General features: G+C 46.4%; 1 protein-coding gene across 1 annotated transcript in view; it reads left to right on the forward strand.

Moving 5' to 3' along the window:
* The window catches only part of Gng12 (G protein subunit gamma 12), a 120722-nt gene extending 108681 nt beyond the window's left edge, over positions 1-12041 (forward strand). Inside the window, exons 4-5 of the mRNA XM_052720427.1 lie at positions 6302-6420; positions 8096-12041. Of these exons, the coding sequence (XP_052576387.1) occupies positions 6328-6420; positions 8096-8221 (219 nt within the window). The 5' untranslated portion in view covers positions 6302-6327 and the 3' untranslated portion in view covers positions 8222-12041. The remainder of the gene's footprint in view (positions 1-6301; positions 6421-8095) is intronic.
* Positions 12042-13238: the final 1197 nt, after the last annotated feature.

Consider the following 13238-nt stretch of genomic DNA (forward strand, 5'->3'; position numbering starts at 1 on the left):
CACTGTGCTGGTGGCAGGAGAACCTGGGTGTGTCCATTTGCTATGAAGACTCTCTAGTTACCACAGGCCAGGGGCTTAAGCAACAACAGTTGGTTTTTTATTGTTTCTGGAGATTAGAAATCCGAGATCCAAATGTTGGACTACTTGTCTCCCCTTTGTAAACCTCTAGGCCCAAATTTCCCCTTCTTATAAACACAGTGTCCCATGGGCTATGTGCCTGCTCTCACGATCTCATTTTAGCTTAGTTACCTCTCACAAGACTCTTATCTTCACACACAGTCAGACTCTGAAGTGCTGGATTAGACCTTCAGCATAGGAATTTAGAGTGGGGAATACTTCATTCCTGTTAATTCCTCCCATTAACATTGGGACATACCATTTCTTTCTGTCTAGCCCTGCAGTTCAGTTAGGTATGCCAGGAAGAGGGCAGACCTCTGCCAAGCACCAGGAAGTACAGTAGGAACTACAGAGAGTGTGGGGCCCACCACACAGTATCTGATAAGAGGATACAGGTACTAACCACTCTGAAAGTCATTCTTTATATTTATATTAATCTACATGCTTTTCCCCAGTGGTAGGGATTGAATCCAAGGCCTCTCTTAGGCTAAGCAACCATCCTAGCACTGGACCATACCTATACTCGTACTAGTTTTATCTGATATTTTTAACAATCCTTTGAAATAGTAAAGTAGTATTGTCCCATTTTTACCACAAGAAAATCAAGATTTCTGTAGCTATCAAGTCTTACACACCTTTTCTGGGAAGAACAAGAGATCTTGCTAACCCTGGAACAACATGTCCAGGGTATGCAGAGCAACATTAAAACTAACAGATGTCAAAGGAGCAGCTGCCCATCAGGTCCAGCTAAGGATTTTCCATTTTTCTGGACATCCTCTGTCTGTCTGTCTGTCTGTCTGTCTGTTGTCTATCTGAGAAAGAGTCTCACTGTGTAGCCTTGGCTAGCCTTGAACTTTTAGATGTCTGTCTGCCTCTGCCTCCTGAGAGCTGTGAGTAAAGGCTTGCACCACCATGCCTAGCTGAAATCTCTCTTTTCCGAAGGGTGACACTCAGTTTGAAGTCAAAGCACATACTGTGCAGTGAGTGTGGAGCCCAGTCACACCATCTGAGGCTCGCATAAGCCTTTAGGTGCTGATGTGAGTGGTAAGTGCTCATGAGGATGAAGGCCTGTAAGAGCCTGCTCTGCTGTCACCCCTCTTAGGCTGTGTTAGAAAGCTGTTACTACCTCATCACATAGCTTTGTAATTCTCCAGCAGTACTCTAATCTTGGGTCACACCAAGAATGTCAGCCCGAGCCCAGCATTTCATAGTATCCAGACATCTGGTGCATTGAGAGTAGTGTGTGTCTGGGTCCCATCTCCCACAGCCCTAAGAGGCAGGTCTTCTTGTCCCCCTTGTATAGACAGCATGGAGAGAGCTGGAGTAAATGGAAGGCTGCTCTTTTGTTACGCCACAGAGGATGTTTGCTCTTGGAAGTTGTTTCGCCCCAGTGATTAGCTCTGGGCCAGGCCACTATGACTTGTCATTCAGACTACGGGCTCCTCTGTTCCTTCTGCTGAGTGTATGCTCAGTGACACTTTTTATGCCCACTCTCCTCTCTGGCTCAGGTCCTCTTGACACAGATTTAAATGTCTGTTTTCCTAATGGAACATCTTGTTCCTAGGATTTCTAAGAACCTGAGAATTTAGGCAAACCATAGTATCAAATCCAGTGCAAACCATTTGATTAGCCAAACGCTCCCTGTTTATTCCATTCTTTTGCCCCTGTATGAAGCAGAAAGGAAGCAATAGCCAGGTTACATCAGATGGACATTGGCTCAAGTTCCTGAGTCTTACCTCTGCTGGGCAAAATGGAGTACTCGGATTCCACGCCACCCCCACGCCCCAGTGCTGACTTTAGCCCTTGCCTGTGAGCTACAGAGACTATTCTTTGACGACAACTGGATGCAAGAGTGAAGTCTACTCTGGCCGTGGGCAAGATAAGTCTTGTGCCCCAGAGACTGGTGCATAAACACCAGGCAGCCAGCAAGCCCCTACTCCTGTTAACAGAGTGCCAAAGGTGCTCCCAGTGAAGAGCCATGTTGTGGGACGTTCTGCGATGCCTCCAGTGTGCATGAGGTCATCCTCATCGGAATAGCGCACTCTCTGTGGGGCAGGTGGGAAGGGCGACTTCTGGAGAGAGAAGTCTCACCTGCTGCACAGTGCAGACTGGGTTACCTGGAAGCCAACCTTCCTAGATCCAGTTGCCTCACCTTTAAAATAGCAGTAGTAACCCGCTGCGGGGTTGTATCGCGGCTTCCTGAAAGGCTGTGTGAAAGCAGCAAACGAGCTCCCAGTTTCCATGAGGATGTGTTCCAGGTGGTGTTTGCCCTAGAGTCTGTGCTTGGATAAAGCAAGCTGGTGCAGAGACAGACAGCCTGGCTCTCCTGCCCAGAATAGAAGAATGGAGACGTTCGTGGTTGTTTTCCCAGTCTCTCTGTCCTCTGGCCCAGAACATTAGTTGAGGTTTTACCAAGTATCTGCAGCGACAAAGATCACCTCTAGCCAGTCCCAGACCCAGAAAGGCCTCCCTCCTTCCAAGCGCTGAAGAGCCGCAGCCTCTATCTAGATTTGAGGCAGCTTAGTAGACGAATTCTTTGTCTCTGGAAGAGGCTCCTCAACTTAAAATTAGAAAAATTTGATCTGATTTCTCCTTAAGAACAAATCTATAATCAGAGATTCCTTTCCTTCCCAGTGGCCCAGTGGCTGTTTTCTAGGGCTGCCCACAAGCAAGTACCCCATTGAACTGACTTCCCAAAGCTATCACTACAGAATACAATCGAAGCGCTTTGTATTTAAGAATGAAGCTAAAACGCTTTCGTCTCTAAATGTTCACTAGTTCTCTAGGTCGGATTATCCCCGTACCAGCAGAGAGGAAGGAACTGGCAGAAAAATTGCATTTGCGCTGGACACTGAGAAGGGTGGCAAGCGGTGTGGCAGGGATCGGCTCCCCGAGGCAGAAAGGGAAAGCACGCATTTACTTACTCCCTCAGTGCTGCCTCTGTGAGGGTGGGCTGTGTCTTTCTGTCGCTCAGTCTCAGCACACCCAGCCCAGTACCGGTAGTGCTTACCTGAAAACATGTTGCTCTATGTGGTGTCTCAAGCCTGGCATTCCAGCGCTTGGGAGGGAGGCGTGAGGATTGCCACAAGTTCAAAGCCAGCCTGAGACAGCATGCTCCTACCTGTGTGGCCATCAGCAAATAATCCACAGTCAGGCTCTACTTACAAAAGCCTGGGAAGGTCCCTCTCTCGGTGGTTAGAAAAAATACCTACCTTTTGAGATCCTGCCTCAGAAAAGGGGATGGGGAAGTTACTAGGCCCAGCATGGTAGCTTTTGCCTCCAGTCCCTGCTATTTGGGAGGCTTCGGCAGGAGGGTTGCTTGCACCTAGGACACTGGAGCCAGCCTGGGCAACAGAGTGAAGACACCCTCCCCCACCTCCACCCCTCACCCCCCATTTCTAAGAAGGAAAGAGTCGGGTATGGAAGGAAGAGTGGGAAAGAAAAATAAAGGCCTGACAGTATTGTATGGACCTCTTAGAGCCTGGGAACTGGTAAGATCCCCCTTTGGAAGGGGGCTGCGAGTGTGATCAGGTCCAGTGAAGGAGCAATAGAGGCCTGAGCCGGCAAGAAGGAATTGTGGGTTGCTGTTTTTACCCTTTTTCATCTTCTTTTGTTTTGGCTTATAAGCTAGCTGCTTTAAATATTAGCTCTATCACAGTGGGGAAGGGGAGACACCCTCCGTGTATCTCCATCTAGGTATCTTCACTGGGCGGGACCATTCCAGGCTTTTATAAATAGAGCCTGACTGTGGATTATTTGCTGAGGGCCACACAGGTGGGAACAATGAGTGATGCTGTCCCTATGTGACCTCTTCTTCCGTTACGAGAAAATTTTCCCTGGCTCTGGAAACAGCACCCTGAAGGTTGAGAAAAAGAGAATGCTTGGCATTATTTTCATGCAAAGGGAACATAGCGAAACCCTGAGGGTGCCGCCTACAAACCACAGGCCACTCAGACAAGGAGTCATGGTCACAGTCAACCAGCCAGCAGCTGGAAGGAGAGTCCCTTCTGCTAGGCTGCAGGGACAGGCTTTGTCACCAGCTTGTGTGCATCAGGGCCCTGCACAGAGCAAGGCGAGGTTGCCCATGCCTCAATGGCACTTCAGACACCTGATTAACAGAACCTGGCCAGGGCCTCTCCCCTGGGCAGGGCTGCATGACTGCAGTCTGAGGAAGAGTCTGCTAGTCCGTGTGTTGAATCAAGGTCACTTAAGGCCTGAGACAAGGCAAGGCCACCTTGTCCTGCCGTACACTTCCTCCTCCTGTTTCCTGTACCTCTGTCCTGCTGGGGCTTCCCTATTCCTCCAGTATCCTATTGGTCATCACCACTCCTTTGTTTCTGTCCTGGTACTAATGTGATAGAATTGCCTAAGGACCTGTTCTAAAGGGCCTAGACCACATCGGTCAAAACCCTGAGGTCCACCAAGCAGGTAGGAGAAGCGGGGTGGGCAGCACCAGGTGCATAGGCAGGGGATTCCAGATTAGCAGCTGCATTGTTCAAATCACTAGATACGCATTCATGATTTGAATTTGCCCTACACTGCAAAGAAGAAAAAAACATTTGTGAGGGTGGATGGTGGTGTCCTTCTGTTACAAACAAGAAGATGAGCACAGGAAGGTGAAACAGCCTACCCGGTCTCAACCTCCTCTAGAATAGCAGTGGACCAGCCAAGCTTGGTGACAGGAAGGCTCACTCCGAAGTCCTGCACTCAGATTGATGGTAGTGAGCCCGACACCAAGGCTCACTCGGAAGTCCTGCACACAGATTGACGGGCAGTGTTTTAGTTCTGGTTTTGTTTTTTTGAGGTAGTGTTTTTTGTTTTTGTACAAATGTGTCAAAATGGACACCAGAAGGTTCAGCCCTCTCTGCTCACTGACTCAGGCCATGGAGACATCTGTGTCTGGGGACACTCATGCGGTCTGTCACTGGTTTTCTATACCTCGTCTGGTCTAAGCTTTGTGCAGTAGCAAGCCCTCCCAAAGAGTGAGTCAGCTTGGGTTTGCTGCTGGCGCCGTGGTGCCCTAGACTGCTGAGTCCTCACTTAGTGCCAGGGAGGCACACCTACTGCCCACCTGCTCCCATGAGTCACGCAGCTGCCGCCCTCCTGCCGGCTCTGCCTTTTTCTCCAGTTACCACCACTCTCGGTGTGAATGTCACCATATATGGCAAGGGCACCGGGCAGCACTTGCCCCGGGCCTGCCTTCCTCTTGAAATGGTGCCATTGCCTAAGCAGACAGGTCAAAGGACAAGGACCGGGCTCTTTGCACTGCTTTGCATCAGGTGCTTGTGAAGACAAGGCAAGAGGGCAGCTTAGACTCCAAGGGCGCAGGCCAGAGAGGAGGATCAACCCTCCAACGTGTAAGGGCGGTAACAGGATGGGCAAGTGTCCTGGCCACCAGCACGAGGCAGGAAGGAATGATAACACTCTACTATTCCAGACTCCTGTACGTTTGACATTTACTGTAGCTCTATCATGGAGAGTCCTTCAGCTGAAGATCCCCTCCCCTTTCTTTAAAAAAAGACTTGTTTAGCTCCCAACAGTCTTTACACTTGCTGCACATCTGATGACCCCTGTGGGCAAATTTCTTTAGAGGCGAGCTTCTCACCATTTCCTGTGGCTTGAATTTTTTATCAGGCTAATAGAAATGAAGTGAAGAGCCGGGCGGTGGTGGCACACACCTTTAATCCCAGCACTTGGGAGGCAGAGCCAGGAGGATCTCTGTGAGTTCGAGGCCAGTCTGGACTACAGAATGAGTTCCAGGAAAGGGGCAAAGCTACAGAGAGAAACCCTGTCTCGAAAAACCGGGGAAAAAAAAAGAGGAGAAATGAAGTGAAGTCTTGTGTTATGGGGGGTGTGGTGATAATTACATGCTCTGTGACAGTTGTTTGCTTTTGCTGTAGGTCCTGTAACTACTGAAAGTGGCTTTGTTTTTCTTAGGAAGTTCTTTAAAGGACACTTTTCTGTACTATGTTGGGGCACAACCAATTAAACTGATTAGTGCTTGATTTCTGCAGAAAGGTTTTCTCGATACTCAAATGAATAGCACATCTGGATTATCACCAGAATGGCTGTGGGGCATTTCTGGCTGGGATCGTTGGGAAGATGCAGTCTTCCCCCTTCAAATAACACATCTTAATAAATGTTTAAGGGAAGTGCCGGTCACCTTCTTTAAAATTCTCTTCAGATTTCAGGGAAGACTAATCGTCCAAGATGTCCAGCAAGACAGCAAGCAGCAACAACATAGCCCAGGCTAGGAGAACTGTGCAGCAGCTGAGACTGGAAGCCTCCATTGAAAGAATAAAGGTAAGTGTGAGCGGACTGGCCGTGCGTCCTGCATAATCCCCACCCTTCCTGAGCAGAAGCACAAGTCAGAGAAGACACAGCCATGAGCAGCGTGCTTCCAGGCTTTTCCTGGAGCAGGCTGAGTGAGAGTAATTTCTTTTTCATTTCCTACCTAGCACAGCTGTTATTCTAAAACCGCTGAGGGGCCAGATATCTAAGCTAGCCTCTCTGTCAAGCCCTAGGCAAGATTTCCCGGGAGTCTGCCTTTCCTGAATGACTATGTTCCAGCCTTGTCATGACTGTCTTCTGAGTGGGGACAGGATTCCCAGTGGAGTTGATAAACATCCTTGTCATCCTCCAGGAATTTATCAAGTATTATAGAGTTATCAAAGTGTTGCAAGTCAACTGTCAGTCTGAATCTTCCTTTAGGAAAATCCTGCCTTTCCGTGTGACCACTCTGTGGGCCCAGGTTTAGTAGCGGCTCCAGGCCAGGAACATTTTCTTAGGTACCTTGACCTTGAAGTGTCCCCCACAATCCTGAGAGGACTGGCCAGTGAGAGCCCTGAAATGTTGTGACTATAATGCTGTCTCCTGAAACGGAAGCAGTCACCTGTGTGGAAAGCGTGAGGTTCCTGTGGTGGCCCTCAGAGCTCTGCTCTCATCACTCCTGAAATCTTACCTCCAGACTCCTTAGTGGTGCCTTCTCCATGCCACAAGAGAGAAAAGGGCAGAGTTCCTGCTTGTGCCACACCAGAGTAAAGCACGGTGCCTTCCTGTGCTGATGTTGTACCTTTCACTTCCCACACTAGGTCACTAACAGTACCTCTCCAAGCTTAGTCAGGGGTGGACTCCATACTTCAGTTCTTAAACTCTCTTCTGTGTTCCAGTCTCCTTTCTCTTGGATAGAAACTAAAACATAACTTCCTCTTGATTCACACACCTTTCTTTCTTTGCCCCTAACTTTTATTTTTAAACATTTCATACTACAGAATGGCAGATATCCAAATACTCATTTTTCATTACTAATTTTTTGGTGAGGGTGTGTGTGTGTGTGTGTGAGAGAGAGAGAGAGAGAAAGAGAGAGAGAGAGAGAGAGAGAGAGAGAGAGAGAGAGAGAGAGAGTACCAGAGCACACATGTAGACTTCAGAATACAGTTTTTAGGAGACTATTCTCTCCTAGTGTGGGGGTTCTCGGGTCCTAAGGCTTAGCAACAGGAGCCTCTGCCCACTCTGTCATCCATTCTCTCCACCAAGATTTCACAGCCATTTCTTTACACTTGTTACTACTGAGCACTGTGAAATGAGACTTGCTTTTCTTTTTCTCTCCATGTCTCTCTTTTGTTCCACATTTATACAGGAAACACTAGGACTTTTTCTTTAAGCTTCTTGAAAAACCACTGCCCTTCAGGGTTCTATAACAACAGTATTTAACTGTGTTTTATGGCAGATCCAGGCAACTCATTTCGAAGTGTTACCATCACTTAGAATCGAGGGTGATTGTTACTCATTTCTAGTTAAATGTTTTTGTACCTTCCTGCTGAGGAGTCCTCAGACGATCACTTGGTTGAGGCAGGTCTTACCTGCCAGTGCCATTATCCTTGGACTTGACATGTCTGAAGGCCATGCCGTGACACTGATTATTGGGTGAGGATCCTGGTTGGTGAAGTCTTCTCTTTTTTATTTGTGTCCACCATAGGTCTCAAAAGCATCTGCAGACCTGATGTCATACTGTGAGGAGCATGCCCGGAGCGACCCTCTGCTGATGGGCATACCAACCTCGGAAAACCCATTCAAGGATAAGAAGACCTGCATCATCTTATAGTAGACTGGGAAGCAACCCCTCGCCTCTTAACGCAAACCACAGCAGCAACCTGAAGAGATGCCTTCAGCTTACCCAGTAACCACAGCTAGTAACTAAAACACTCTTCTCTTGGAATAACAGACCCTGAAGTCTCTCTCTTCCAAGTTGTCCTTTCTTCACCCTTTACTGATTTAATACAGAATAACAGTCTTACTTTCTATTTGGTATCTATGGTATCATTGTTGGGTTACTGTATAAGGAAAGTGGCAGGGGAGTTGGGGAAGCTTGTCTTTACAATATACAGTTGATTAAGATGTGTTAAGACCTAAATTGTCTAAGCACCGGTAAATTAAAATGTCAAGAATCACTTCAGTCCGAAACCTTTATATTATGTTCTTAATAAGGCTTTTGCCAACCTGTCGCCCACACAAGGGGCCTGGGGAGGCAGATGTCTACAGCCATGTCTTTTTGCACTATCAACACTAATCACACTGAAACTTCCTGCTGTAAGATCAGCCCCTCAGAGTTACACCTTTATCTTGAACTCTGTATAGGTAAAATAACAGATTCCTTCCATATAATTTTTTGTACAAAAAAGGTAATGAAAGAATGTCGTGAAGCTCATCTTCATCATAATGAGCTGATCTGTTGTCTCTCCTCTATGGGAAGCGTGCTGGCCCCTAAGTCTGCAATAAACTGTGCCAATTAAAACACTAAGACTAAACTGAAAGCCCTTTGATGAGGTATTAGTTCATATCAGTCATTTGAGCTTCCGTGACTCTGAGGTTAAAAAAGGGCAAGAGACCCTTGGGAGAACCCTGGGCAGCTTCACTCCAGGGCTCATGATCTCCGCTGGATTGGGGGTGGCCACCTCAGAAACGCCCACCCTCATGGCGGGAATGCAAGAATGAACTGTGAACCTCAAGTTGAGGGGAGCAAGACTGAAAAAGCTGTTCTCCAGGACCAGCTTTGCAGGCAACCCTCTCCCTTCTTCCTGGCCAGCATGATGCCTGCCCCTGGCTGCTAGAGCAACTGTTTTCAGGGGGGACATTCTCGACTACCCAGATCCAACTGGGTGGAACACAGCAGGGGAAAAAAACCATTCAAGCAGTATAAAGACACTGAAGCTCTTTGCAGATGCGTGCAGTTTCATCACCACCATGGTCACAAACCACCCGGGGGAAGGGACCCTTCCACGGGGAGGCTTGCATTCTGTAGAACAGTCCAGCACTTCCAGCACTTGGGTAGTGAGGTCATCAGTTTTACTTTGATCATGGCAATAGCCCACATACCCTCAGAGTGTCCAGTGAGGACCCCAGAGGCACATAACCTACCATGACCAAGGACATATCTTGACTTTGTCACAATGAGAGGGTTCATTTAAAATATTCATTTAGAAGCCCGAACCAAACACAAGGCCTGTGATATCTTAATTCATTTTCAGTTCATTAGGGTAACTACTAAGGAAGGACTTTTAAAAAGTGTTCTCAGAAAGGACTTAGCCCTCAGGAGTTGTTTAGAGAAGTTCCCCTATTTGTATACAGAGTGCCCTAAAGGAAAATCTCTTTTAATATCTAATGCCTGGACTTTGAGCATCTTGTTTCTTGATAATAAACAGATGCAGCACTATTCCTAAATGGCTCCGAGACATTCAGTATTTCTCCAAGTCACCCATCCGGAACTGAGCGTGTGAAAGCCGTAGCACTCCCACAACCTGTCCTCCCCGGTCGCCTAGCTTCCAGCTGCATTAAAGGCACCTGTTCAGGAGAGAGAGAAAGCTTTTTTACCGTGCAAAAGGTAAAAAATGGAAATGTACACCAAAAAGACAATTTTTACATTTAATGAAACATTCTTTTTTTACAAGTGTATTTTTCTACTGATGGTTTCAGAACACTAATCTTATATTCACTCTAATTTTAAACATGTTTCTTTAAACATTTATAAGGCAGTTTATTACAGAATATTTTTATGCAATCATGTGCACATTATTGGTAGCAAACATAGTATATTCTTTAGTACTTAAACATACGTTTGTTAATATGCTTTTAATGGTAAGAAATGAACTTGAGGTCCCAAGATATTTCGTTGCCTTTTCATTGGTTAGAGACAGTAAATGTCTTCTAACTTCCTAACCAGATCTGAGCTGTACTCACAATAAAAGTGAAATCAGATCCTTTGATGCTGGACCCAAGAGGGAAAACATTAAGCCAAATGTTGATTTGCTTATAGCTAAATGTCTATGTGAGAAAGCATAATATATGTATAAATATATAGATGACATGCAGAAGTCACTTTTATTTATCTGTCTTTGTTCACTTATGGAAGCCAGATAACTGTCTGCAGCAGTATGATGATGGTCCGAATGAATGGAAGTCCTGTGTGGGATTTTTTTTTTTCCTACACTGACAACTTGGCTTCATTTCTCTATGTTCAATCTGTTTTGTCTGTAGTATCACTCCTGTGAGCAATATAGCGTTTATACTCTGGTCCCCACAGTTCATCATAAATTGTCGAATTTAAGCCTTGGGGCTGTGGCAAGATAGAGTATGCAAAATTCCATGACTCCAAAACATTTTGAAGAAACACATGTATTTATAAAAAGGGGAAATACTTTATATACTAGGTGGTTCATAAGCTGTGGGTTGTAGTTAAATATTTTGTTTTTCTGAAATCATGTTTTTCAATTTTTTACCATATGGAAGTAAAAGAGTATCATACATTTTCACGGGAAGATTTGGTCTGCTTTTTCTGTGTTTGGGTTATTTTTGTACTTTACTAATCTTTAAACTATCCATGGGGAGAATTTTATACCAATGAGTTAATAATGTTGACTCATTGTTTACACAATATAAGATGTGTCAAACTGGGACCAGCAAGACGGCTCAGTGGGTAAAGGTGCTTGTGGCCAAGCCCAGCAGCCTGTGTTCAATCCCCAGGATGTACAAGGTGGGAGAAAAGAACTGATTCCCACAGGTTGTTCTCTGACCTCTACATGTTCAATGTGTTACCCCTGCACACACACACACACACACACACACACACACACACACTAAAAAAACATTTTTAAAAATGTGCCAAATTACCTATTCAGGTGCCACCTTTCTACCAGCTTACCACTAAGGTAGAACTGTCAGACTCATCACTCTGAATCTGTATTAAAAGTGTGTCCATGCCCAGGCCCAAGAGTCCTTCCCAGTGGAGTAAACGTAACACGGAAGTATGCTATGAAGTTAGTTGGTTTAGTTTTCTTCCATCGTAAACCTGTTAGTAGGAAAATTCCGTCAAATCAAATAGAATAGAGCGCTTACCAGTGGTTGGTGGTCTGCTCAGTCCTGTGCCGGGTGACTTTGGACCGGACACTTCAGCTCTCCTTTCCCGCATTGTCACAAGGGAGTAGAAAGAGATGCTGGCTGAGATCCTCCCTCTTCCCAGATGCCTTGGTTGAATGACCTGCCTCTCTGCTGGTCCTGCCAGTGTGTTGGTGCTATGAGCTGCTTCAGATACTGGCTTGTCTATAATGTGTGCTCACCTAATTGCTTATGTTGCATAGTGCCTGTCCTGGGTTTATGGACTTAGTTCCTGTAACGTCTCGTTTTTAGCCATGTTAACTACAAACCCATATTCTCTTATGTCTCAGTAAAATTTCATTTGATAAACTGTTGTTGAGATTTTGTTATTTGATAATATTCTTTGGCTACTCGTCCAGCATCTTACTCATTTTAACTCTGTGATTGTTATTTGGAACTCTGTTCTGTGGAAAGAATAAAAGCATTTTTTTCACTTGCTAACATGCTCACAAATGTGAGAGAAGAGTCATTAAAAGCTTGCTTTACTTACTGGGTCACTGCGTCATTGACTTCTTCCTGTGTTTTGCTCAATAAATGAATAAGAGACCATTTCTCTTCCCTCTTCCCTCCATTCACTTGACATTTTCTAAGTACCTTCTGAGAGCCAGGTGCGGATGACATGCAGGCAAACAAGGTTCACCCAGGCTCTGACAGCCTTCGAGTCTGGCGTGAGGAGGATGGGACAACCCATACTTACCTCGCTTGTTGCAGTACCACGTGTAGAGTATGAGTCAAAAAAAAAAGGGCATTCTGGGAGCCCAGAGGAAAGACAAGTGTCACACCCAAATCTTCTAGGAGGGCGACTAAAGTGGTGTGTATGCTGAGGCCCGAGAAGCAGGAAAAACACTACAATGGCTTGAATCTCATGAGGAAGAGAAAGTAGACTCCAAGCTCAGGTGTAGGTCTCCCATACACTGTGTCTGTCCTGTAAGGACGAGAGGTTTATGAGGTGGTTAGGAGTGACACCACCCTGAACCCGGTCGGTGACCATGGAAACAGGTAACACTGCAGTTGCTGAAGACACCCCGCTTCCAACCCTGGAACCCTCTGCAGCGATGAAGGTCAGACAGCTTCTTTGGAAACGTTAGGAGATGGGAGCACCCCCACCCCCACCCCCACACGATAAAGCAGGTCTGCTAGAAAAGGGCCCTCCTCTGCAGAGTCCCGCCCCCACAGTAGGCACCCTGGGACCAACCAGAGGTGCTCAGCCTGTCTGGTCAGGACTACAGATGTCATTCATTACTCTGAGAGTGAGGCTACAGCGGACGGACGAGCACTTAGGCCAGTTGTTAAAATTCCTTAAAGCTGTTTTTAAATTTCCCTTTTCTCATCCCTGCTACACCCAGTTCTTGTGATTCTTTGAAGACAATTTGTACTGGGAATGATGGTGGAATTTAGTCAAAGTGATCTTTTTTAAAGAGACAAGAAATAACCAAGCTGAAAGGGAGTGAGTGGGCACTCCCCTGAGGGGAGGCACCTGCCCACAGTGGTGGGTGAGTGGACACAACCCTGAGTTACAGACAGCAGGCACCTCCCAACAGTGGCAGGAAGAGCAGCAGGTGAGTGTACACTCCCCTAAGGTGTGGACAAAAGGCACCTCCCAGGAGTAGTAGGTAAGTATACACTACCCAAAGCTATGGACAGGAAATACCTGCTGACAGTGGCCATAACAGCCTGGGGGTGCATGCCAC

The sequence above is a fragment of the Peromyscus californicus genome, unplaced genomic scaffold (assembly GCF_007827085.1).
Source record: "Peromyscus californicus insignis strain IS unplaced genomic scaffold, ASM782708v3 Scaffold_6__1_contigs__length_162567912, whole genome shotgun sequence".
In the NCBI taxonomy this organism is placed as follows: Eukaryota; Metazoa; Chordata; class Mammalia; order Rodentia; family Cricetidae; genus Peromyscus; species Peromyscus californicus.